At 40.1% G+C, this 26,240-nt stretch overlaps 1 protein-coding gene across 6 annotated transcripts in view; it reads left to right on the plus strand.

Annotated features, from left to right (window-relative positions):
- The window catches only part of srpk2 (SRSF protein kinase 2), a 74,998-nt gene that overhangs the window by 19,901 nt on the left and 28,857 nt on the right, over positions 1-26,240 (plus strand). Inside the window, exons 1-2 of one of the 6 annotated variants that reach the window (XM_085462368.1) lie at positions 8,285-8,465; positions 8,831-8,993. The exons of 4 other annotated variants lie outside the window; for them this stretch is intronic. In XM_085462368.1, coding sequence (XP_085318494.1) covers positions 8,956-8,993 — 38 coding nt within the window. In that variant the 5' untranslated portion in view covers positions 8,285-8,465; positions 8,831-8,955. Of the gene's footprint in view, positions 1-8,284; positions 8,994-26,240 lie in introns of those variants that run through there. One more of the 6 variants, XM_085462367.1, reaches the window with a different exon arrangement.

Here is a 26,240-nt window from a genome sequence, read left to right on the forward strand (position 1 = left end):
ACAAACTAAGATTTATTTTTAGAATTAATATTTTGTTTCTAAGTGGAATTGACAATTTAGTCTGTTTCGTTTGTTCTATTTTGAAACTTAAACGCTTTAGTGGCTGCCTTTTGTGTAGTTTGCAATATTTGCCTTTATTTATCTGAAAAAGTCTCATGTTCCTTAAGTACATCTACCCTGTTGAACTTATTATGGGAAATAAATATTTAAATAAAAACAAGCTGCTGATTATTTCACATTTTACTTGTGAGCAACGGCACATTTAAATCTTACAAATATAGTTATTTGGCTTATATCGTGATAGATATCGTTATCGCCTGAAATGAAAAAAACATATCGTGATATGAAAAAAATCTCATATCGCCCAGCTCTACCTTCAACCTTTCATACCAAAAAAAAATGAATGTTTTAAGTTTTGTTCCCACAACATGGCGCTGTTAAGGGATTTATGACCATATAACTTACAAATTGCAAGTACAGATTCCCAAACGTACAGGAGCAGGTAGATCAGTCTAGTGTTTGGATTTTCTCCGGGTAATGAGGCACAGAAAGTGCAAGTTGCTTACCTTTGTATGTTTGGAGGAATTGCAAGCATTCTGCCCTGACCAGCGTGCTGCTCTCTGTGTTTGTGTGCATGTAGTGGGAAGGAGCTGTACACTTTTTTTCACTTCACTGGAAAAAACATGATGGGAGATGAGTAGGAAGAAAAATAGGGGTGGGGGGGAGGTTCAAGGCAAGATCCAAACCCATGAGGAGTCCAAATGTCTCGGAACAGGGCTTAGTTTTAAAATAATTCTACTGCATTTGTGATGTGCATGCTGTTGTTGACACTGCTTGCTGTGCCATTTAAACAGTACATATCTTATATGTGAATACATGATCCAGGCAACCCTTAAAAAGACTTTTTGAACTTGGTGATGCCAATTGATTATGTTTATATTGATTATTATTTGAATTAGAGCCCAACTAATGTAGTGAGATATCAGTATCTGCATATATAATAGCTGATAATTGAAAATTCAAAAAGTCAAGAAGAGATGGGAGAAATGCCATGACGTAGGGCTGCTCAATTAATCGAATTTTAATCACGATTACGATCTGGGCTTTCAACGATCATCAAAAATGACTGAGCCGATTATTAGCCCCTCCCTCATTTATCCGACACCTTAAAGGCCGGTCCGTGAAAATATTGTCGGGCATAAACCGGTCCGTGGCACAAAAAAGGTTGGAGACCGCTGATTAAGAGGACCCGAGGGAAGCTCGGAAAGCTAAGCAGATGTTATTTGGAGAGGAGAGTGACTGCTGTTGGTTGAAAAGAGAGGTAAAAAAAAAAAAAAAAAACTTCAGTGGTGTTGCACACTATTTTATATTATTTTTTAAAGTCATTGTTAACCCTTTAAAGCCGGTCAGAGCAGCACGCTCCGTTTTGTGTAACTATTTTTTAAATCCCTGTAGAACCGGAACCGTGTAAGCTAGCGCAATAATTTGTTTTGCATATGAAACCGGAGGAGTTGTACTTACATCTTATGCCATCAGCTTGTCCTCGGTCACGGTTTCCTTCCACATAAAGCTTTGCAAAAATTGCATAAAAAGCTCTTGCAGGAACAAAAACATAATATTCCAGAAACACGCTTTGCCGATCCGATCAGCTGTTCGTAACACTTCCCACAGTGAAACAGACGTCAGCGCGAACTGTCGCATGTCCGCCATTTCCTGGCCGAAACCGGAAGTGACGTCATTTTCACGGAAATGTAGTTTTTTTTTTACTTGTAGGCCTTAAAAGCCTATACTGGTCATGTTTGACTTTTCTGAATAGTTTCTGGGATGCTTAGAACTCGAATTGCACTGCTGGAAATAGTTTATTTTGATGCACATGCTGTTTTCTTTGCAAATTTGCATCATAGGATTGGTTTTTTTTTTGTTTTTCCTGCAGTATATAAAAATTGGTGTATCTCCAAAATAAAACTATGAAGACACTCAAAATAAATTTCCTGTTGTTGTAAACTATTTTTTGCAACTTTTTTGTATTTAAAGTTTTGAGGGATAAACCTCTTAAATTTCTCCAAGTAGAAATATATGTAAAAAAACAAAACAAAAACGATTTTCAATTTTTTTGTAGTTTATTGCACTTTTTTGCAATTAATGTAGTTACTATGGACTTAATGCATACATATTATTAAAATATGGGCTATAACAGTTATTTAGCAACTTGAAATGCTCCCACAAATGGCACTACAACATGTAAAAAAATAATATAAGGTCTGGCGGACTTGGTTCTATAGTAGGTCTTAAAGGGTTAAATAAATATCGTCAAATAATCGAGATCTCAATTTCAGTGAAAATAATCGTGATTATCATTTTTGCCATAATCGAGCAGCCCTACCATGACGTGACAGTAAAACAAGATTATTTGGCAACTGCATATCCATATTATCTATGCATAACAAAAGTTATAGAAATCTATTTATGTTGTGTGTAGGGCTGCCACAAACGATTATTTTGATAGTCGACTAGTCACCGATTATTTTTGCGATTAGTCGACTAATCAGATCATCATCCATTGAACGTAAAAGTACAGCTTATTGCACCAGCAGCATCTGCTCTTATATAACTATCATTAGCTTACAGCTTTAAGTGTTTAAGGTCTGTGCTAACTAAAAATAAAGACAAGATGATAGTTAATTGAATTCTAATTAAATGTGCAGATTGTTTCGGTGGAGTTTAATAAACTCAGCCGATTTACTCAGGAACAAATAAAATACTGAAAAAAGCCAAACAATAACATTTTTAAGTTATCTAAGTGACTTGTATATGTTTAACCTGAGTAGGGCGGTGGGTTTGAAAACGATCTGCCGGGAGTCCGGTGCTCTCATGGCCCCCGGCTAGCTATCGAGCTAGTGGGTAACAGACGCCTCCGAAAACGTCGGAGCGCTTTTGAAAATATGTGGTGTCTTGATAAACTGAGCAGATATTTGAGGTTTACACAGCTACATTCTCGCCTGAAAATATGTTAAACGTTTATTTTGTGACCCAGAAAGAATAATAAGAGTAATATTAAAACTAACTAGCTGCCGCCATTGTTGACAACTGCGCTGGGCCGCGCTATGAATTCTGGGACACAGTTTCTTCTTCTTCGGGGTTTAACGGCAGCTGGCATCCTTGTACATGCAGTGCTGCCATCTTCTGTTTCAGTCCGTTATTACACTCTTAAATCCTGCTACTTATTCCTGCTTTTGGGATCTTACAAAGCTTCAAATGACGCGTCGACTATTAAATCAGTCGTCGACGATTTTGATAGTCGACGTAATCGTGACTAGTCGACTAATCGTGGCAGCCCTAGTTGTGTGTGTCTGAAAGAAAAAAAGATAAGACATCAGCCGATATATGAGATTTTCACTGACCAAATATTGGCGTTGGTATTGCTCTTAAACACTGTATCAGTCAGGCTTCAATTTAAGTAACAAAGAGCCATCGCCTGTATTAATAGGTCAACTTGTGCTCTGCTTTTCTGAGTGAGCTGGACTCTCATTTGTGAAAATAGTCTTTACTGTACAGGGCTCGCAAAATTGCTAGCGATAGCCGGTCAGGCTATATGATAGTCCGACGGGTGGGGCTGAGATAGATTTTGGTCGCCCGACCGGAGATATCGCTAGCTCCGGGACGTCGGGCTAGCGATTTTGCCAGGCCTGCTGTATAACGTTTGTGATTACCACGCTAGACCTCATTTTACCCTTCCAATATTTCTTTCACCTGACTTGCTTATTTAAGTATCTTAAAGTTCATTTAAACAATAAGCAGAGTTCTGCATTGTTAATTTACAGCTTTTTTTTAAATGATCACATAAGTCTAAGGTTATTCAAATGATATGAATTCATATCACTTGGTTTGATGTTTGAGTCACTGCTTATTTAAAAATAAAAAAGGTGATTCAACCCAGAATCTCAGGGTTGTTTGAGCTAGAGTTACCTTTGATGTCATTGTCAGGTCTGCAGATATGAGTCATTTTCTGTTACCAAAAAAAAAAAAAAAAACAATGGAAGGAAAAAAAAAGAAACTTTACAGTTTGTGTGTTTCACCCATCATTGTAAATTACTTGTGATCTAGTTCTTTAGGCAGCAGGAAATGTGAAGCTCAACGCTCCTGTATTTATTTTTGACACGTGTTGCAGTTTGAGTCTGATCCATATGGCAGTCTGCACAACTGCGGATCAGAGGCTCCAACTGGTCCAAACCATAGACTGCATATAAAAAATTCGACATAGCCATTGTGACGTCACCCATTGGCTTTGGGCAAAGCTTGAAGCCACAGTGTTAGCATTTCAGCCTCCATGGTTTCAGTTTTTCGGAAGCAGGAGTTACTATATTTGGACAAGAGGACAGAGTGCTAAGTTTTCAGCAAACACTGGGGTTACAGAACTGCAGCTACAGAGTTACACGCAGCTCTTATGCTGTGTCTCCAACAAAAGAAAAACAAATGAATCCAAATATGGAGGTGACGGAAGTTTAACATTTGAATCTTTATTTAGTCATGCATTACTACAAGTTATACAATTGAAGAATGAAAGGATGAATATGTGTCGCGACGCCAAACTGAGCTGGGATAGGCTTACTGTTTCTTTCAAGCTATTGAGCTCTACTTTGAGCTCTAGCTATGTTTTACAGCTCAGTAAAATTGGCTACTTTGTATTTTATTCATTTGCACAAACACAATTTTCAAAGTAATCTGCATAGCTCTGTTTCAAAGCAGAACTAGCTTGTTATTCTGTGTTATTGGTAATAAAAATAAATCAATTATATGTACACGGTTTTTAATTTAGTTCTGAAAATTTCAGATACGCAACAAAACACAATACATTATACTACGAATAAGCTTATACCGAGTTGCCATATGTGGAAAAATAATATTTTGCCATTTTCATTTTCTTTTAGATCAAACTGTTTTTTAAATATGTGTGTACTGGCTTTCTTTTGGAGTCAGCCTCAGGTGGTCATTAGACGAACTGCAGTTTCTGGCACTTGGACGTTTTCTTTAGAGTTTGCAAGCTGGTCTAAACATCCATACTGTCACACTCATGGACAGGTTGTTTTGTGTGTGTGATTGTGTGTGTGATTCCACTTGGGGGCGGTGTTTCTGCAGACACAAACAAGCCTGCTGACACAAAAAGCACAGTCACTGTTAAAGTAACAGCATATCACTCGCCTGCATTAGCATGCACACACATACCCCCACCACGCACGTATGGTGCACATTGTGTATGAATATGCTTATTGTGTATATGATTGCTCTGACTTCTGTCTGTATTCCTCTGTTTTAGCATACTGTATGTCCAGAAGCAATTTGCAAAAAGACCAGTGTGTGTCTACGTCTGAGTGTGTGTTGCCTATATAAACCCCTTTTCTCTCCCCAGTATTCACCAAGCAGTGAGTAGAAGTAGGCCGCTTAAAGATAGCTCCCAGCAACCTCAATACCAGCTCCTAAAATATATCTGCTCATGAGAGTCATCATCTCCCTCCCTCTCCCTCTTTCTTATTCTTCTTTTGCTCCTTCTTCTTTTGAAAATAGAACAAGAATCAGACTTTAAGTGTGCAGATTGATGCCCTGAGTGAAATACTACTGTGTGTGTGTGTGTGTGTGTGTGTGTGTGTGTGTGTGTGTGTGTGTGTGTGTGTGTGTACTCAGGTGTTAATGTGTGATTTACTTGAATAAGGTATACATGCCTTACATAAGACTTATTTCAATGAAGAGGTGACATCAGGATTGTACCAATGGACCCATCAAATTTAGGAGGATTTAGAAGTGATGGCACCCATGAATTTCTCTGTGGTCTGACCCCACTGTGGAAATGTGTACAGCTCAGAAAGACATGTATGAAAGGAAAATAACCACATGATACAAAATAGGGACTGTTTAGTACTTAGTCATTAAAGGATCGGTGGGGTCTGGTCACTAAAGGAACCCTGCTTAAAATGGATTAATGACACAGTTCATATATAACATTTAAAATGTAGGTACTAACAGATCATTATTCATTTTTAAAAAAATTAGTCTGTTGTATGTATCCCTTAAAAGTTATAAAAATACAAGTCACTATATTGCCATCTCCAATTTGCCTGTTTTGTATGATCAGCCTGTAACTTCAAAGCTCTGCACCTGAAAGAAAAACAAGAAAAGGACACTGATCTTGTCACTGAAGCTGAAACCTACAAAAGTTTTTTACATTTTTAATGTTTTTCTTTGTTTTTTAAACATTTACCTAGAATCATTTAGGATGCTGTATTTTATACTCCAAGCTTTACCATCAGGTCTATAATAAGAATTATGGGAAAACTGAAAAATTCTCACCTTCATCTTCAAATCTACACATTGAAGCTGAGCCTTTGCTTATACTTTAAAGTTTTTGCCTGTAAGATTTTTCAGATTGACTGTGACATAAGCCAATATTTGTTGGCATTAATAAATATTTTAGCCGTACAATAGTTGGAAATGATTACCCTTTCATTCGCTCTGATATTGTGATCCCTGCTTAAATCTTTTGCTTTGGTTTCCTCTCACAGTCATTCCTTTGCATAACCTAACAATAGTGGGCAGAGTGGGTAAATATGTGCACTGTATGTAAACCTATTTGTCATACTCTTACACCTTTGTTCTGCTGTGGGCATCGGCTACCCTCCCCCACCTCCTGTGACCATAAAAACAAAAACAAAAATGGTTATTGAAAAGAAGTGAATAAAAAGTTGAGTGCGCTCTCTCATATCGGCTCAATATTCTTCCTGCTGTCTGGATGCGCTGAGTCTGAGAGTGTTCTTTACCCCCCATTGGCCCACATCCACAGAGAATGAGGACAATAGTTTGGCTCTGAGACATGTGTGCCTAATGTAGTCCTTTTATGTGGGAAAGTGGAACTGTATGGAGATGGGAGAGAAAGAGGATCATTGTGTTCCTGGTTTTCTTTCGGCCTCTTTTTCTCATACATCTGATGGCTCTCAGATGTTTCGACCGCTTACTAAGAAAACACATTTATTGCAGCATCTATAAAATCAGTCACAGATCGTTTGGTTGTAACGATGTTTGTGGAATGGTACTGTGATGGCACGATCATGTTTTGTTGTTATTCATCATTTAGTAGATGTTTCGTTTTGTTCACTCCAAATTAAGCTTTCGGTAAAATCACCCCTGTTAGTGTCCAAAAACAAAGTGATGACCAAAGTGATTCCAGTTCATTTTCAGCCGGGGCTGAGGGTACATACTGAAGTTCAGAGAAATCAGCTGTCAGTTTTCAGTGCAGTTCGTCCTGTGGGAACCATGAATATAGATAACTTTATGGCCATCTATCTGATAATTGTAGCTAATGTGGTCTGAACAAAACTGGCGACTTCCAACCAGCTGCTACCCATAGAGCCATACATTTAGTAACTAGATGTGTTTGTGCAGTAGCCTGATGGAATTGCCATACAAAAGAAGTTATGACATCAGGCTGGTGCAGAGTTAATTACATTCTGTAACGTCAAAGCAGCCATGCTTACTAATTTGCAACATTCCCTGCGATGACCTAAAAAAACACTGAGATATTAAAGGTGTGCAACCGTGTTAAGAACAACACATCGCAGCTGAATAATCCATCAGAATCTCTCTTCATTTTAAACACTTTATGGATATAAGCCCAAACAAGTCAGTGTCGTTTCATACAGACAGTGTAAACTGCAAGCAGTTTTATGATTAATGACTAATCAGCCAAATAAGCCCCAGAATGTCCCTTCAAGCCTGCATACACTCGTGCACGCATCTCTCCACACACCCACACAGCAATATTGAGGTCAGATTGGGAGAAAGACACAGACCCCCCATCATGGCGCACCCTCTGGCTACCTCTCTGTGAGCTGTTCACTCATGTAGAAGCAGACCCATCTGCCCCAAGAGATGGCACACAGAGGGCAAAAAAGTACGAGGCGCACGTTTACGAGCAAGAAAAAAACAGAGGTGGAAATTAGGTTTAGAGAAATTGAGAAAAGATGCCAGATTTTGTGTGTGTGTGTGTGGGGGGGGGATCTGTGCTGTGTTGCCCTGAGATACAGGATGTTGTAATAAGGCAATTGAGAGAGAAAGAGAGAGAGACAGAGGAAGACTGTGAGAGCGATAGAGAGAGGGGCTGGACTATGTAATAGAGGAAAACGGGGGAGGAGGGTATGCCTCAAGGAGAAGTGCATTCATTTTTCTGTCGGTGTGACAAGCCAACTCCCCCTCTGCCTGCGCAGAAAGTGGAATGCTCCGCCTTGCTCTGGGCTCTGTTGTTGTGCAGAGCTGCAGAAGGCCTGACAGAGCCAGCTAGACAGAGAGGAAAGGGTGAAATGCATCGACAGAGACAGACACGCTGTGGATCGAGAGCCTGTGAATAGATTTCATCACCCGGTTCAACCAGCGACACCAGAGAGGAAGGAAACAAAGAAAAGAGGGAGACAAGAAAAAAGGTGCTTCAGTTAAAGGAGGGAAAGTGAGAGAGAGAGAGGCAAGGTGAAGGAGGAGAAGGAAGGAAGGAAAGGGAGGGAGGAAGGAGGCTCAGACATGAGGAGGGGCGCCTGACTGACATTGCTGCTCTCTCTATCAACTCGCACACACACACACAGGGACATAGGCAGACACACACAGACTGTGCACTGCACAGTAGCTGCTCTTTTATCGCCCTCTGTGGAGCCTCGTCCCCCATCCTTTCTTCTCTTTAGAGTGAGAGGACATAAGACAGAGAGGAAGGAAGAGCAGGAAGAGGAGGAGGAGGAAAAAGACGTGAAGGAGGAGAAGGAGGGGAGGCAGTAACCCTCTCCTCTCCTTTACTCAGACAAACAACCGGGGGTGATAGAGAAGAGCAAAAAAACAAGAGGTGTGGGGGAAAAAGGAGCTTTCTGTTCCATTTCGCCGTCTCCTGTGGTCCCTCGGCCAGAGAGCGGCTAACAGGCACCGCTCATGTCCGTGAACTCGGAGAAATCCTCGTCCCCTGAAAGGTAACACCTCATCTTCCTCCTTCCCTCTCTCATTACTGTTCTCATTTTGCCTCGATATGTTAGTTTGCATGTCGTTTTGTTTCTTCCCACGAGCCTCTTCCACCACCACCATCCCCCTCAGCACCTCCATGTTTTGTCTCCTCTCTGTTTCTCTTTCTGTTTCTGTCTCCGTTCCTTCAGCCTTGGTTCCTTCTATTGTCTGGGTCACACAGCAGTTACTGTAGCAGGGCGAAAAACGCAACGGTTTATTGTTGCATGGTTCTGTAACATTTCAACAGAGCGTCCTTTTCTGCATGCACATATGAGCATGTACAGTACATAACACATCTCGATCACACACACACTGTTGTAGACAGATGCATGAGCTCACGCTGCCTTCCGAGGCCGTAACATTTCCTATACGAACAGTGACAACAATACATGCACATACGAACACACGCAGTCTCTTTGTGGTGCTTGAGCTCAGAGCTTACACAGCAAGAGTGTCAACACACGTCAACATCAGCACGGCCAGCAGCAGCAGCAATGCATCTCAGCAGCAGTGCGAGACAACAGATAACCACATGACGCACCTTAGTGCATAATATTCCCGATCGATTGCTCCTTCGGACACAACACAACCTCTTTGCAAAACACACTCACACCCAGGCAGCTTAATCATAATTTGATGAACTGCAAATTCATTGTAAATATACATACCAAATCACCAAACAGTAATGATGGGTGTTAATAGCAAGGTCACCAGGCATTATCAGTGACATGGTACACCTTGGCTAATTGAATACACAGAAACTCGCACAGGATACACTACGCTGAATGACAGCTACATGCATCAGGGCTAAGCATTCCTTATCTCACCCTCGTTCAGTCAAGATTGTGCCCTCTTTAATAATTTGTACCTATTCGTACCTAATTAGTCACCCCACAGGATCAAAGTGAACACAGTGCTTTTTTTGTTTGTTGGTATGTTGGTTTGTTTAGGGCTACTGAGGTAATCCCGGTTTTTAAAGCCAGTCTTGATTGCGTAGTTCTGGAAGTAAAGATGAGAGAAATGTTTGGGAGCAAAAGCTCAGTTTATTGGTAGTTTCCAAGCAGTCAAACTAAAAGCGAACCTTTGCAAAAGCTTTTTTTTTTCTTTTCCTTTTTTAACTGAATGCATGAGAACATATATCCATTCAGATCTAATCGGGAGAGGTCCACATTCCCATTTTGACTGTGCAGAAAAGAGTGGAAAGAGCTCGATTTGACGGTTGCTGGGGGGCAGGAGCAGGCAGACTGGATGACTCAGGTAGCTAGTGATGCCGTGCCAAGTACGATCAGGCAGAGCCACTGCCATCCACACAACTTGGTGCCAGGTCCCAGACTGGCACACTTAAAACATATGGCGCAGTCGGCACGTAGATGGGCTAAAGTAAATGGGCAGTAACAATATCAGGCAGTATTACATGGGCAGTTGGGCACAGAGGAGAGTGGCTTTTTACTGGTCTCACAAACTAAATTGATAAATGGCATCAGATGCACACACACACATACGATAGGCTGGTGATAAAAGTGAATATGTGCATGTAAACCGTCATATTTATAGCATCTAAACAAATAAATTCTGCTTCCTGACCTTGGGTTCTCCAAATGTACAGTATCACAGCTTTCATTACTCTGTCCAGTTTTTATTTTCCTACCTCCATTGTTTGGGTCACAGCAGTCTCTCTGTAATCAAGAATAATGCAGCAGTCTTTTGTTCCACGGCAGGTAACGCCAAAGAGTTGCACTCATGCACGCACTGCTGCCTCCTTTAACTCCTGCAAGCATCTCCTATGACCAGAGCTGTAGTTCTGTAGAGGTTCTGCATATAAACAAGAAAATTGACATCCAAAGAATTTTTTCTTGCTTTCCCCAACAGAAATGAGCAGAATTGTTATAAAGATATATTTTAATAACTTTTCTCTTAAAGTAGGGTTTTATTTAATCACATGCGAAATATAGTTTTTTTTGTCAGATGGGCAAAAACCAAGTGTTTTCAGTCAGCCATTGATTACATGGAGCTGCAGTGACAATCATTTCACACTCATAGCTGTGAAGTTTTGCTGCTTTTCTGAGTTTTCTCTCTGAATATGAATAGCTTTGATTATTGGACTCTGCTGACATGCAGTAATGATTGAAATTAGTATATTGGTTATTTTCTAACCCCATATGTGAACATGAACTAGTGTGGAAGTTTGACTTATTTTGCACTTTATTAGGGGATTGTATTTTAAGGTCAAGTGAACTTCAGAATCTATGTTTAGCTTTTTTTGTGAGACAAATCAGCTCAGTTTCTTTGACTATAACACCATCTGTGCCCCAGATGCCATGAAACCATACACACATGCATGCACACACTGTTGTGGGGTGCTTTTCATTCGGGATGTGCAGTGATATGTTTGTCACAATAAGTGGATTTGATGTGTGTTAAGCTAAACGGATGGACTCGTCTGGCCTGAAAAGAGCAAGAAGCAGTGCAGTGACAAATTTCTCCTGGAGACGCTGCACTAGGAAGACGATCCCTGTTGTGTAACGTAGCACTTGAGGCATAGTGGAGATGGATGGAGGACGAGAAGTGTGTGTGTATTTGTGTGCATGTGTGTGCCCGTTTGAGGATATTTAAGTGTTTTGACGTCTTTATTGCGTGTGAGCAGCTTAAAGCAACTCTGTGAAGGGTGACAGCACGTCATTTTAGGTCATAATAACGGATGCTGCTGGGTTAAGGGCTTACATCCTTAGAAGACTTTCTTGGGATTAAACACAAGTTGAATAAATAAACAGCCAAAGGTCAAGAGTTTAAAGGCTTTCAAAGGCTGGCTTGAGGTTCGTGTAATTTTCGTAGCTGTTGAGAGGAACAGTTACTGAAACGTTAAACTCTTGGTGCGATTACAACAACACTCAGTTGTGTTGTTGTAAATGCCACATACCTGCTTCGAAAGCATGATGTGCTTCTTAGGCTACACCCAATTAGAATGCGATTGTGTAGCTGGTTTTTCATTAATCGGCATCCACACAATGCAAGTATATATTTTATATCTGCTTGTCACAGGTTGAAACACAGCTTACTGGTTATGCTAGTTACAACCAGATGGTCTGAGCAGCCTCTTTCCTGCTTTCCTTCAGACTGCCCGAGTTAGAAGAATAGGTCAGAAAGAGCTGCCGAGGATGCAGCGCTGGAATGCGTCCAACCGGTCAGGAAGCCGGGCCTATGCAGCAGACAGGCATCACATTCAGCAGCTATCGCATTCTCGCAGAGTATGCAGCTTTGGCTGGCCTACATGGCCTCCACCATCTTCTTTAGTCCGACCCAGAAACGGGGCGCGCGAGCACACGTGCAGGCATACCAGTGGCGCAACATGACAATAGCTAATGAAGCGTGTCAGGGAGCTAGCTCGTAAACTAGCCCCCTGCCCTGCCCGTCTGCCCTCCATTACCACCTGCCCCTCGCTCATGGCTGAAAAGAAACATAAGATTACATTTTACTTTCTCTCTTTCCACCTCTTTATTTTTTCTTTTTCCTGCCTTCAGTGTGAGACAGATGGAAGAGGAGGAAGAGGAATCTCATGCATGCAATCTCTCCTGTCCCTCTGAGGGCTTTTGGTGATATTGCAAATGTAAATAACAGTGTCTGCTACATGCACACCCACAGAAACTACCATGAAGTTTTCAGCCCTTGCAAACTAGTCTAACCTGACTGCACAGTCAAAGCTCTGCACTGCAGAATAACTCTGGGAATTTCCACCTCGTGTACTGAAGTCCTATGCAGTTAATCAGCAATAGGAATCACTGAGTCAAACATGCAGCAGAAAGGAATAAGATACCTCACAAGTAGTAAGTCGATCACCAGTGGTCATGTGATCTGGACTTGGGCATCTGATCCGGTGAGAGATCCTCAGTAGGATTTACAGTGTAGGTTCAAAGGTCGTGTAGCGGCACCAGTAGATGCATGATAGGATGATGCTGTCAGTGCTCTGGGATGAAACTTAAATTACTTATTGATTATTAATTAACGCCTTGTATATGGAAATGTAAGCAAAATAAATACATGTTTACCCTGAAAACACACACCTACACTTCTGGAAAAGCTTTTATGAGCTCACGCTTTTCCCAAGCACAAAGGCTTCCGCGTTTGTTTATCTTCACTTCTAACAAAAGCACATTTTCTTTTTCCACTAGTTTTGGCAAATTGCTCACAAAAAAAATTTACCACCGAAACTGTTTTTGTTCTGCTTTAAAGAAAGTGGGACCGTTTTCCCTTAAATCCACATGACAACCAGCAGAAATGCATTTTAACTGGCTTGACTTCCTTTTGCTCGTGTGTGTGTGTGTGTGTGTGTGTGTGTGTGTGTGTGTGTGTGTGTGTGTGTGTGTGTGTGTGTGTGTGTGTGTGTGTGTCCAGTCCCTAGTCCCTGTTGACTCAATATGTTTACACACACTGTTTCTTTCCTGCAAACTTGAAACTGTAACTAACAGATACAGTTGCAATAAAATGCTACTTATACATTTTGATCTTCTTTGTTTCTTTAACTACACGCTTTTTTTAATTGGGAGAGATAATAAATATTGCTTTGGTCTTTCCTGTAATTGCAAAATGATATTTTTGAAATGCTAATATATTGTTTACTGCAACCTGCTCTCCTTTAATTCTAACGAGCAGCACTAACAGTGCCGATTCACTGTAGTTCCATAACGATACAGGTCCCTGCTGAAGGAGAAACAGAAAAAGACGAGGGAGAACATTTTTCTTTACATCCCCTATCTTACTGTAAAACGTCTCAAGCTGCAGTGCAGATAGTTAGCATGCAGCTACAGGGCCTTTCCCTCTCATTAGTTCACAGCTATCTGCCATCAGCATATTAGTCTTCCTGGAGTCGATTTTACTGCTACGACACTGTAAGTTATACTCAGCAGAAATGGGTGAAATGGAGGAAGAATGAGAGAGGGGGGGGGACATGGAGGAGAGAGTAGGGAAAAGTTTGAGATTCTTGGAGGGTTTGGGGGGTTGGCGAGTGGAGAGACATGGTACGACGATAGCCCTGGGAGAGAGATGATCCCGCAGAGGAATTATAAAGATGATAAAGCCAGAGTGAGAACTCTGGAGAAAGAGACCAGGATAGAGACAGAGAGCAAAAAAACAGGACGGCAGAATCCTCAGGAGAGAGGGGCTCGGATAGATAAAGATGATTGGGGAAGGGGGGGGGAGGGAAGGATGAGAGGCGAGGAGAGATGGAGGGAGAAGATAGATGGCTCTCTGCAGATTTGCGCAGTGTGCTGGGTAATGCTAGGTCACCGGAGGACTAATCTCCGCTGATGCTGCAGCGCTGAAGCAGTGGAATGATAATAGCCTGTTTGTGCTCTGCGTGTTTGTTTGTGTGGCTTACCATATGCATGCGTGTGAAAAGATAGCGGGCTTGCTTTTGAAGGTACCACTTTTTTTTTTTTGGTCCCCTGATAGAGTCACACAAACACACAAACCTGTATTCACGCAGTTCACCCAATCCTCAACGCTGCCCTGTGGGATTGAGTCACGCGTCGGCTGCATAACTGTGAACAACATTCATCTGTTGTGTCTGAGAACACTGTTCAGCTGTTGTGTCTTCCTGACCTGCAGCACTTGTTTGAATTTTTTATTTTTTTCCTGCATCAGCACCGAGTTGGGGGGTGTTATTCAGCTCTGAACCGTGTACCAAAGATTCCATATAATCCTGCATTTCATATCAGTGATACTGTACTGATACAACAAGTATCAGTATATTGTATTGATATAAAAAAGGTTAATAGCTGACCTTTCAGCAGTGAAAAGATCTTTGTGATATTTTTATTGCGTTTTTGTGTGTTGCTGCAAGTTACGCCGATCAGCCGTGACATTACGGCCGCTGACGGGCGAAGTGAATAACATTGATTATCTTTTCATTGTGGCACGTGTTAGTGGGTGGGATATGTTAGGGAGCAAGTGAACATTTTGTCCTCAAAGTTGACGTGTTAGAAGCAGGAAAAAAGGGCAAGTGTAAGGATTTGAGGGAATTTGAGAAGGGGTATATTGTGATGGCTGGGTCAGAGCATCTCCACAACTGCAGCTCTTGTGGGGTGTTCCGGTCTGCAGCGGTCCGTATCTATTAAATGTGGTCCACGGAAGGATTAGTGGTGAACCAGTGACAGGATCTTGGAGGCCGAGGGTCATTGTGGGGAGGGACGGATACTCCGTCTGGTGCCATTCAACAGATGAGCTACTTCTCAAATTGTGAACATAAACAAACATCTGCAAAGCTCAATGAACTGAAGCAACATTGTAGAGCAGAACAGAATTCCTCCACAATGAAGTGAGAGACTGATAAAGTCATACAGAAGACAAATCAGGTTAGTTTGGCTGTAATCAGCTCCATGAGCTACTGAATCATTGGGTTACTTTTTCACAGGACTGCGTAGCGTCTTGTGGAAACTTTTTTTTTCCCATATGACTGTATGTGCCTGTAAACTACCTGCCCCACCTTTAACTGAAAGCTGCAAAGAAAACTTAATGAACTGGATGTTATTCTGAGTGGATGTCAGATCCAGAATAGATCCAGGTCTTGTAATCCAGTCCTGTAGGTTTTGTGTCTTCCTGTTGGTGCTGGCACACTCTGCTAGAAGCAGGTGTGGTAAACTTGGCATGTAGTTGTTATGAATATTCTCTTTAGTTATCTGAAAAGTAAATGCAACACTCCCCATAATAACAAGGTAATACTCTGTTTTATATAAGAAGAAAATTACTAAACCAATAACCTGATAATAATCAGTGTTTTCTTTACTTTTTGGGTTGTTTTTTTTTAGAAACCTCCTGTTATCTCAGTCATGTGATAACTGCATATCTGTATATATTAAACTGCTTATTTTAGTTGTGTAATCAATTCTAAATTTAGTTTGTTTATATGGATAGCCAGTCTGGCCAAGGGGCAGCCCACATGGATCATTATTTTTAATTAAAAAGTGAAAGCAGGGTTGGGTTAGGAAACCATTGTCACCAGATACACTGGTATACTAATAGACAGACGTTCAACTCATGTTATTACTATGTAATTACTATTACTATTTAGTATCTTAATTGATATTACAGTGTATTTTCATTTGTTTGTAATAGTGATGAGGATGAAGATATGGTAATCGGTCATCAGTGTTGCATTTGTGATATCTGTGTTACATGATCTGAAAACACAGCTGTACATAATAGATGTAGCTTAGTCTGTGTTATGGTATGTTTTTGCTTCAGTGGCTATGTGCTCACATACTCCCCAACCAGATGAGCACTGAGATGGCATCTTAGCAGGTGGGTGTCACAACCCCATGTGACTTGTGCTGGAATTCAAGGCTTGGTTCGTCTTGTCCATCTACTGCTGTTCTGTGAGTCTGCAGCTGAAGGCTGGAGCTGTTTTCTCTGTTCAGCCATTCGTCCATCTCTCAAACTTGTCCTATGGAGTTTAGCTCATGTCCTGCCACTGAGAAGAGATGGGGTCTGGCTCTTTGTGCGCTCCGGCTGCGCCACAGAGCCCTCCGAGACAGGTAGAAGGGGAATAAAAATGTGTCTAATGGGTGCTAGATTGACAGAACTAATGGGCTAAATTCTGGGGTTTAGTTTGTATGGCTAAGTTTCCAGATTAAGGTCTTTTATTTAATATTTTATTTAAAAAAACAACAACAAAACATGTAAAGTGGAAAAGAATGAGTAATAGGAAGTGATAAAGGCCAGCTGGATTGACAGAATTATTTGGCTAAATAATGATTTGTATCTTTGCACGGGCTCCGTGTTGAGTGAGTGTTTTTTTCACACACAGAAATGGGAAGATGACTGACAAGGAGAGATCAGAAGCTTTGCTTTGGTCCCAGAATAACAATAAGACAAAAATTCAATGCAGAGAGACCAAATCATTCATGTGCGACTGTCAGGATTTGCATCTACACATTTATAAAGCCAGAACAGTAGGACTGGTTAAAAATATTTAAATTCTTTTTTTTAAAAATAGCTGTAACAGTTGCCATAATCTTAATCTACTAATCTAATAAATTACTAATAACTTAATAACTCAAATATAAGGATTTGGTTGGCTTTTCGTGCTTGATAAAATATCAAGTCTCTCTTTCTTTGTGCCAGATCAGTGTATTTAGGACAACAAATTGAGTCCATAAAGCCTTTGAGGTCTGCTTTGATTTTGTTGCACATTAAATAAACATTTTCTGCAGTGGGTTTCTTTCCAGAGTGATATAGAAATACTTAAAAAATTAATATCTCTTACAAAACGTGGAAGTTTGCAGCGTTTTTTCCCAGCTCAGCTTTGTTTGTGGTTTTCATTTAGTGCAGTCGTGTTTGTCTTTGCATTCATTAGGCTGATTTGAACTGTCATTTCATTAGTGGGGAACTGCAAGCAGGCTTGGATATGTCATACCAGAGAGAGCGAGGTGATCACTGCTATTTATGAGACATCCTTTTGACATTCAAATGTGAATCTTATCACACCTCTGCTTTTCCAGTGTGCTATTGTATAATAATTAAGAAGCTGTGATTTTTGTTCTTTATGGATGAGATATGATTTAAACTAATATGAGGAATTCGAGACCAAGAAAACCGTCTAACCACATCGAACCATAAAATGGGAACATATTACCTCTTGTGCCTCGTGTACTGTTACCTAGTTGAAGATGGGGCAATTTTTAACGAGTAAAGCTCCATGTGAGTGATACGCAGGCTGTGGAGGGACAGTAAATATCTTTTTAAGTCATTATTAATTCCTTAATTTATATTTTTGGGAAAAAGCTGTAGGGTATTAAACCCAAAAAGATGTATTTTTTATCTTTGACACTCTGACTTTTCAGAGAGAAAAAAGAGCAAATTCATCCTATGTAGCAGCAGCTTGACATTAATAATGATCTGCTTCTTTTGGCTGACGGAGCCATTTCATCTTTGCTAATATTGTCAAACTTGCTATGCCTAAAAGGTTTGTAATTGTAGAGACGTGTAAACCAGCTGTGGTTCTTACTGGGAATAGTAGAGTTCAAGTTGATCTGTTGGGCAAATTTACCACAGGCCTTTTTTTCTATTATATATTCTATTAGGGTTTAAAATGTCTCATGATGAACAACCTATTTTCCAATACCAACATATGTGTCATCTGTCAGTAGCATCAGCCAGCTAATATGTTAGTCTGGTTGGTGACGCAACCCACACATGCTGCCTCTGTGCCTGTGCTCTGTGCCTACAGTGCTGTAGTAGTGTTTTACATACATGCACATAGCTTCTTCTTTCTTTTGATGCTATCACTTGCTGGGGGCGGATTTTACCTCCACAATAAGGGGCTTTGTGGCTGGCTGTCGTCACTGGAATGTTTAATATAGAACGCAGAGTAAGTAAATGCGCTGTAGAGAGCGTTCAGCATGTGCTGCTGAATTGAAGCTACAGCAGATACAGTACCCAGAAGCTCTGTGTGCAAAACATGTGGCTGGATGTTTTTGAACTGAGCAGCAGACTAATAGTTTTCAGTTCAAATAAAATGTTGCAGAAAATATACATCTGATGCACAAAAAGACAAAATGTTAATGAAATTGATGTTTTTAGGGAGGTGAACATTTTGATCGTTGTGTTAGGGAAATAGCAGTAAAGCCGTGTCACTCTGCCGTCTGTGTGAACACGCATGTGTATGTCAACTCTCCAGCCACATAGCAGTGTTTCTGTTTTCAATGCAAATTTTATTCCAAGTCAAAGAATTTTCCAAGCAGCCACAGACACTCAATGCTGCAAATGTGTTCTGGTGACCAAACATCACTGCATATGTGCACCGTACGGCATTTGCATTGATTCTGTTTGCTGGATTTTGTTGCCTTTCATCTTTGTGTGGGTCTGCATTTGTGCCTGTGTGTATACTGTTTGTGCACGCTCTACTTCATGTATGTGCTCTAGCATAGAGCGGATGTAATGTGTGTGTGGTCGTGTATCCATCAGCTCCCTCTGGGGAATTTTACCAGCAGCTAGTTTAGTGAGTATAAATTGATGGGACTTGAACTCTGTGGCACAGGGGTTCAGTGTTTATTCATAGACAGCTGTGGTGTTTTGATTAAATATGGACAGAAGAGCACAAAATAGCAAACCCATTAGAGGAGATGTTACCAAATTATGGCTTACATCTCAAGTGATGGCTACTTAGCTGATGCTTTTGCCCAGAATGACAGAAAGAGAGCACGTAGCAGTGTGTCTGTCTTTTTTTGGTTTATGGAAAGCACATAAATAATCTTTTTATTTAAGATATTGTATGTTTTTCAAATTGCGTCAGTGCTGACATCTTTACCAAGCTACTTTTACTGATCCATGTGAAGAAATTTTAAGTTTTTTAAGTTGCACAAAAGCTCTGGGAATAATAGTTGGTGATACAAATCTTAAGTGGCATAAATATAAAATAGGCCAGATTTTCACAAGAAGCGCACAGAATTAAAAAAAGCAGCATCAGGAGCATTACTGTAAATCTGCTTGGTGCTTTTTTAAAATGCTTGCGAGCTGATGGGCTGCTTTGTGTCTGTTCTTTGTCTTGTTGATTTGTCATGTTAGCTCCTCCTGAAGAAGTTGCATAGTTTGGGCAGAAGCCACATGCACAGAAGGCACCTTAATAATACTGCACGGCTGGTGGTACGAAACAGGATCCTGCAAAGTTATAACGTGCTAGAGCCAGAGATTGTGATGTGGGGGAAGTGCAGCCAGTGACGTCAGGACTCATCCTGAAAATAGCGGTGAGATCTAAGTTCTGCACTCAGACAGATCCTCCGGAGGAGAGGAGAGAATGAGTCAGCGGTCTTGCCAACACGGGCTGAGAAGGAGAGAGTGAAAGATGAACAATGAATCAATCAGAGGTAGAGATGCCACCAATGGAATGCATAAGCAGAGCTGAAGGACACCTGCGGTCTCAAACCCACGCCTTATCGTTTTGAAAGTAGAGAACTGTGTTCTTGTTGCTAAGGAATATACCTGTTACCTTGGTGATAATGGGATATGTTTAAGGATGAGTCATCAAGTTTGCAGTCGAGAGTGGTCAGCTGTTTCGTGCGACTTCTCAGTGGTCAGAGACATGTTAGCAATGATTGTGGTGGTCATTAATAATTGGTAGGGGGGATTCCAGGTTAGAAAGTCTCAAAAGACGTGCTGTTGAAGCAATCAAACTGGCCAATCAAAAGGCAGCGAGCAGTGTGGAGGAAGGTGTAATGTATAGTCTTTTGGCTGTGGCTATTAGAATTATTAAAAAGAATAAAAAGATTATTTAAGTGACAAAAATGTATGACATTGCTTTAAAGAGGCGCTCTACCCTTCACTCTTTTATTTTTGAATGTCACATATTTTTCATTGTTGAAGAAGTGCTCAGAATGATTATATCGTAGTTTAGAAATACTTTATCTGTTGTATTATTTAATTACAATTTGTCAAGTAAAAAAGAAAAAATACAATGCATATTTCTCTGAAATGCAATACGTGTGTAAAAAGTACCTGTCACGGGCTGCGTCTGTGACCCAGCATTTTCAGTTTATTTTGTATTTTCATTTCTTATTATATTGGGAACATGTGAAGTTTTTGTTATTGTTAGTGAGGATTTAGTTGAGTTTCTTTCTAGCTTTTTGTTTCTTCTATAATTCCTGATTTATAAGTCCCAGGTCATGCTCATGTTCCATGTTCATGTTTTTTCCTTATAGCTTCTCGCGTGCGCCTGCCCTGAATCATGTTCATATCTTTTGTCACAGCTGTCATAGGTTAGTTTTATCCAGTTTAGGTTTCAGTTTAGTTTTCGTCCCCTGTTCACGTTCCCTTGTTTTTTTTGTACTCATCAGCCTTAATAAATAAAGGGCTTGCTTACAAACTATAACATAAATAAGTAAATGTACAATCCATTGGGCAACAAAAACACCCAACGTGCAAGGGCTGGAATCCAATGGAAACTAGTTAAGGTGTCTCTGTGAAAAGAAAAGCAAGAACAAATAAGTCCAAGACTGGGTAGGCAGAAACATTGACGTCATTTTCACACATTGCTGAAAGTTGCCTCAAACCTTTCAAATGGGAGCACAATAAATACGAACTATCAGCTCAAATACCAAAGTGTACAGACTCTTGAGATGGATTCTCAAATATTTTCTCACAATCGCAGACGCTGATTGTATTCTAATGACTCACTGATCTAACTGATGACTCAGCAGACTGAAAGATGGTATCTGGTGTCTTATCAGGTCTAAAGCAGATAAGTAAAGTTGAAGAGTTTTAGTAAGGAGCCTTTGGTATGAAGCAGATTTAAAGCACCAGGTTTTAACTGTTTTTGTTTGATATTCCTCTTTTTGTTTCATTTAAATATTGTATCACATAAACATCCATTAAAATCCCATCGAGAGACATTTATTATACAAAAAATGAGGAAAAAAGAGAAAAAAAATACACATTTGTTTTCTCTTATTTTATATACCAATTATCTAAATTGTTTCTTGTGAGGCTTCACTTTCATATCTTACACAGTTTGTTTAGCAAAGTCTTCAATTTTACTTTAGTTAAGTTAGTTACTTGTTACATTTTGCAAGCGTTATTTGTGTACGTATGAAGTTCTGGTTGATATTATTTGCATACTGAAGTTTAAAAAAAGGAAACTGATGGGGTCATTAACTTTCCAGCAGCAATTTCAGATGAAAAACTCTGTGATAAAAGTTTTCATACTGGCACATATTTGACAATTTATACACTGGTTACAACATACAGTGCTCAAGGAACTCTTGAGTCTAGACTTAAATATCTTGTTGACTGGTATACCTGAACTTATTTTTAAATATTCAAAATTAAACTTGATCAGGGCTTAAAGGAAGGGAGGTTGAGAAAATTCTTGTTTTCTGGCTTTTTTCTTTTCTGGTCAGTGAGCTAATATTAAGCTAATGTGTCATGCTATCTCTGCTGTCTTTGGGCGAGGTTTCACCTTATATTTTTGTAAATATGCTCAGACATGTTGGCAATTTGTGGTATGATGGGGAATTTACTGGCAGGAAAGTTGCTTCACAATTGGTAAAGAGTGTTTGGTGGAATCCCAGTTTCAGTCACCTACCTGTGGAGTTTTTCAAATAGGAGAAAGGTGTAATGGAGCTCAGACACTAGCATCAAGATCTGTTGTTGCTAGAAGTGACCAACAGGATAGTATTATTATTATTATTATTATTATTATTATTATTATTATTTAATGATAAATTAAAGTGTAATTTTTTTTACAGTGTTGTTTTAGGCCAGAACAAAATTTGAATTGATGTGTACGTCAGTAGTGGTGCGTATTGAAATGTTTTCTTTAGTAAATTCAATTGTAAACTGATGTCTGGATAAATCACACTGGATCCAGTGCACTGGGCTGTTGAAAATGTAACACTGGCTCTATAAATGCCATTGTAGGGTGGGAGTGTGGAAATGCTGAGACTGAAAAAGGGCTGTGCATTTCCTAGTGGGCTCAAATATGTTCTCATGAACACACACACACACATTCACTTGGGTGAGGATGTCAGGAAGCAGTCTGGGCATGTTCGCACACGTAACAAAATGTTGAAGGATGCGAGGCAAATTCTGCACCTATTTACCTCCACAGTACAGGGTTATAACCTTAAGGACTCCTGCCCCAGCCTGTGCTATATAGTCAGATGTATTTGAACAGAATAAAGAAACTTCACAGAAAACTGCATATAATGCCCTGTTTAAAGCATGAATTACTGCAGGAGTGGCGAGTAGGGCTCAGCAGAACAAACATACAACCGTCCTCTTTTATACGAACACAAAAATACATATACCGCACAAAAGGCTGCTTCTCCCACATTGCACTGAGACACGCCCTTGTCATCCTGATAGTCAGCAGCAGCACCTCTTACAATATACAGTTACTTAACAAGTAAGTGGTATGCTTGCAGTGGGGGTAAGAACAATGGTCCGAAACCTTTACAGTACTGCTTAAATGCACCAAGCTCAAAAATGAAAGGGCAATTGAACATTTAAAATTAACAATCAGAATGCCATATGTCAAACCATGCCGGTTCTTACTTTCATGTGATTACTGTACACCTCCTACCACCTCTACTAACCCATAATAACAAAAGAAGTTAGATTGAATGTGATGTTCTTAGATATACTTTCAAATGAACATTTTTCAGAAAAACGTAATTCCAGAATAGAGTTAGAAAAAGAGAGTTTTGAGCCTGAAGTTTGTCCCAATAAAGGAATTATCAGGATAAGGTGGCACAGTCCCGATACATAAAAACTGTTTCACATGACAGTAAATCTGTGATATTAATACAAGGCAATCATCTAGAACAGACAGTTACTGGAGACAGAAACATGCACCGAAAACTTCAAAAACATGAATTTATTTATTTTTATTTATTTCCTGCATTTTTATCATTTAAAATGCATTTTAATAATGACACAGTTCATTCAAAAAGCTCTGTAAATTGTTTCCCCCATGCTGTGTGCCATTTTTCTCATGCTAATATCCTCTTCTTCATTGCAAGTTATTTTCTGTAGACTTTAACCTCAGGGGGTTTTTCCTGCCTCATAATGGTCATTTGGACGGTGACTACACATGCAAGCCTGATTGCTCCAATACAGTCAACAAGTCTGTTTTAGATTATTTGACCCCGAAAAAAATCTTTGCATTTTCCATTTTGTGACCATTTCATGAACAACAATGTGTGTTATGCTTCAGTAAAAGAAACCAGTTAACAATAATTGCTGAAACAAATGTAATTGTTATTTGCCTCTGGCTAATACCTCTTTGAGAAGCACCAAAAATGTCAGTCTGTGTTTGATAAACACCGTAACAAGGAACTGTGAAATAATTGCTGCTAATTTAGCTTAATTTGGGATCCACTGAGTGTTCTTTAAAGCATTTTAATGATAATATTAGCATTGGGCGCTAGTATGTCGATAACGAGATTGCACAAGGAATTAAAAAGATGTAAAGATGTTTTAAACCACACAGTAACTGGCTAATTTAAAATCAGCAGCATACTGTTTTTGCGTTTACACAAAAATATGTTAAATGAAATCTGGGTGAAAATCAACCTACATCCAGAGTAAAAGTATCAGGGGAAAATAATGATGAGGGCTAAAAATACAGCAGCTACTTCCCATACGTGCGGTAGAATTGGAAGCAAATTGTGGTCTTAGTGTGCAAATTGGTGCCAATTAGTGAAGTAAATTGATTAGGACACCTTTAACAACTTAGGGAGGAGACTAATCACAGCTGACTGGTTGACCTGATATCCCTGGACACTTATTGGATAAGAGTCACTCATTTAAAATGCCAGATGTGGCACATAGTTTACAGACGTTTTACAGTAATGTTACGGACAACTTAGGCAGTAATAACAAAAATAAAGATCAGAATGTCGTGTAAATTCACTTTTTACTTAAAAAGCACACAAATATCAGAGTGTGCGTGTCTTTGGCAGTAATGACGTTAGCTGCATTTTGGTGTTGAAGGACAAGGCTGTTTGTCTTTTTCCTTTCTTTGAGCTGCTCTCTTCTCACTCTCAGTTTTTCTCTGTTTATGTCTCCATTTTGTTCAGATTAAATTCTCTTGTTGTCGGCCTTCTTCTCTCTTTCTGCCTCTATTTTTCTGTCCCTGCTTATGTTTGCCTGTTTCTCTCTCTGCTGAACCTTCTTCTTCTATATGTCTCTCATCTGTCTCTCCATATCAGTCTCTGCACTGCCTGCATAATCTGTTTGACTGTCTCCCTGCCTTTTCTGTCCCTCTGGCTGTCTGCCTCTTGCTTTGCCTCTCGGTCTCTGTTTATTTCTCTTCCTTATTTTTTCGTCTCACCTTTCTGATTCTTTTTTTTCTTTGTTTCTTGTTTTTGTGTTTTTTTTCTGTCTGCTGGTTACTTCTGTATTCTGTCATGGTTTCTCCTCTGCCCGTCTTTCAGACTCTGGCGTCTCTGCTCTTTGTGTTTTTACTGCCTGGCTCAGCTCCAGAAAGTTATGGGGGCTAAGTGTTTGTGCAGCCAATGGCAAGATGGGCCGTATAAAAGCACTGAGCTTATAGATGTGATGTACGACACTCTACGTGACTGCTTTGATAAAGAAGTAGCATCCTACTGCAAGGACACAGCCTTCGACTGCTTGTGTGTGCGTGTGTAAGAGAGAGACAGCTGTAAAATACTAATCAAATTTCAATGCCAAGTTATCTGTCACCTTTAGCTGCCACGGTGTATCTGTGTATGCATGCATGTGTTTTGGCCAATCTCATCAACGCTTTGAGTCCCGGAGTACCACCAACTCACCACCCTCCTTGCTCTACAGTTGCCGTGGCAACATACCAAGAGGCTCCATCATGTGTCTCTGCCTGTGACCACATTTTTATAACGGCTCACAAGCTACGGCTTTGTGTGTTTGTTGGTTTGTTTCGTTTTTTTTTTTCGCCTTAATTTTAGCATCTGATCATGCTGAAGGTACCGTGAGGTGATGCTGACTACAAAGTGTTTTGGCTTCTGCTGGCCTCTGCTTTGATGTCTAATTCAGTTTTCCAGAGATATCATTCAAACAGCGAGCTCTCTACAAGGCAAAGCTTCCGAAGAAAAATAAAGATTAAGTGCAGATTTTTCACTCCCTTTTCCTAGCACTGATAATAGTGAGTGAAGGTTTTTTTTTTTTTTGTCTAATCCCAGCATGTTGCATATGTATGTTTATTTTTTTTTATTCCTGTCTCTGTATAGAGAACAGCTGGTGTCATGTAGCTCAGGTGTTTATCAGTATCCATGCCCTGCTGATGCTGTGACTCCATTACCTGGTTGGTTGTCGTGGTGCGACTAGACTGGAGTTCATATTTTTCCAACTTGAGCAGCAGATGCTATAAGCGCGAATGCACAAAATGAACCACATAAAATGCAGCGCATATTTTTTAGTCGCGCTAATTGTTCGCGCGAATCAGACAGAAAAGCGTTTTCGCTACGCAAATCTGCTTCTGATTTGTCGCGGGACCCGCAGTCGCGCTTCATCGCGCTCCTCCATTGACTTTACATGTAAACCTGACTCTTTAGTTGCTTCTATCGCTTTCGGTGTGTAGCACCAGTGTTGCCAACTCCTCAGTAAGGAAAATCGCTATTGGTTGTCCTAAAAGTCGCTAGAAGTCGCTAAATGACGTCATAGCCTAATTTGCATAATTGGACATGCTAACGTAATCGTAACCTAGGTTGTTGGAGAGAGAAATAACATCGTGG

This window comes from Copadichromis virginalis, linkage group LG7 (assembly GCF_057382275.1).
Source record: "Copadichromis virginalis isolate Kocher_CV1m ecotype Utaka linkage group LG7, C_Virginalis_male_GT1.1, whole genome shotgun sequence".
Taxonomy (NCBI): Eukaryota; Metazoa; Chordata; class Actinopteri; order Cichliformes; family Cichlidae; genus Copadichromis; species Copadichromis virginalis.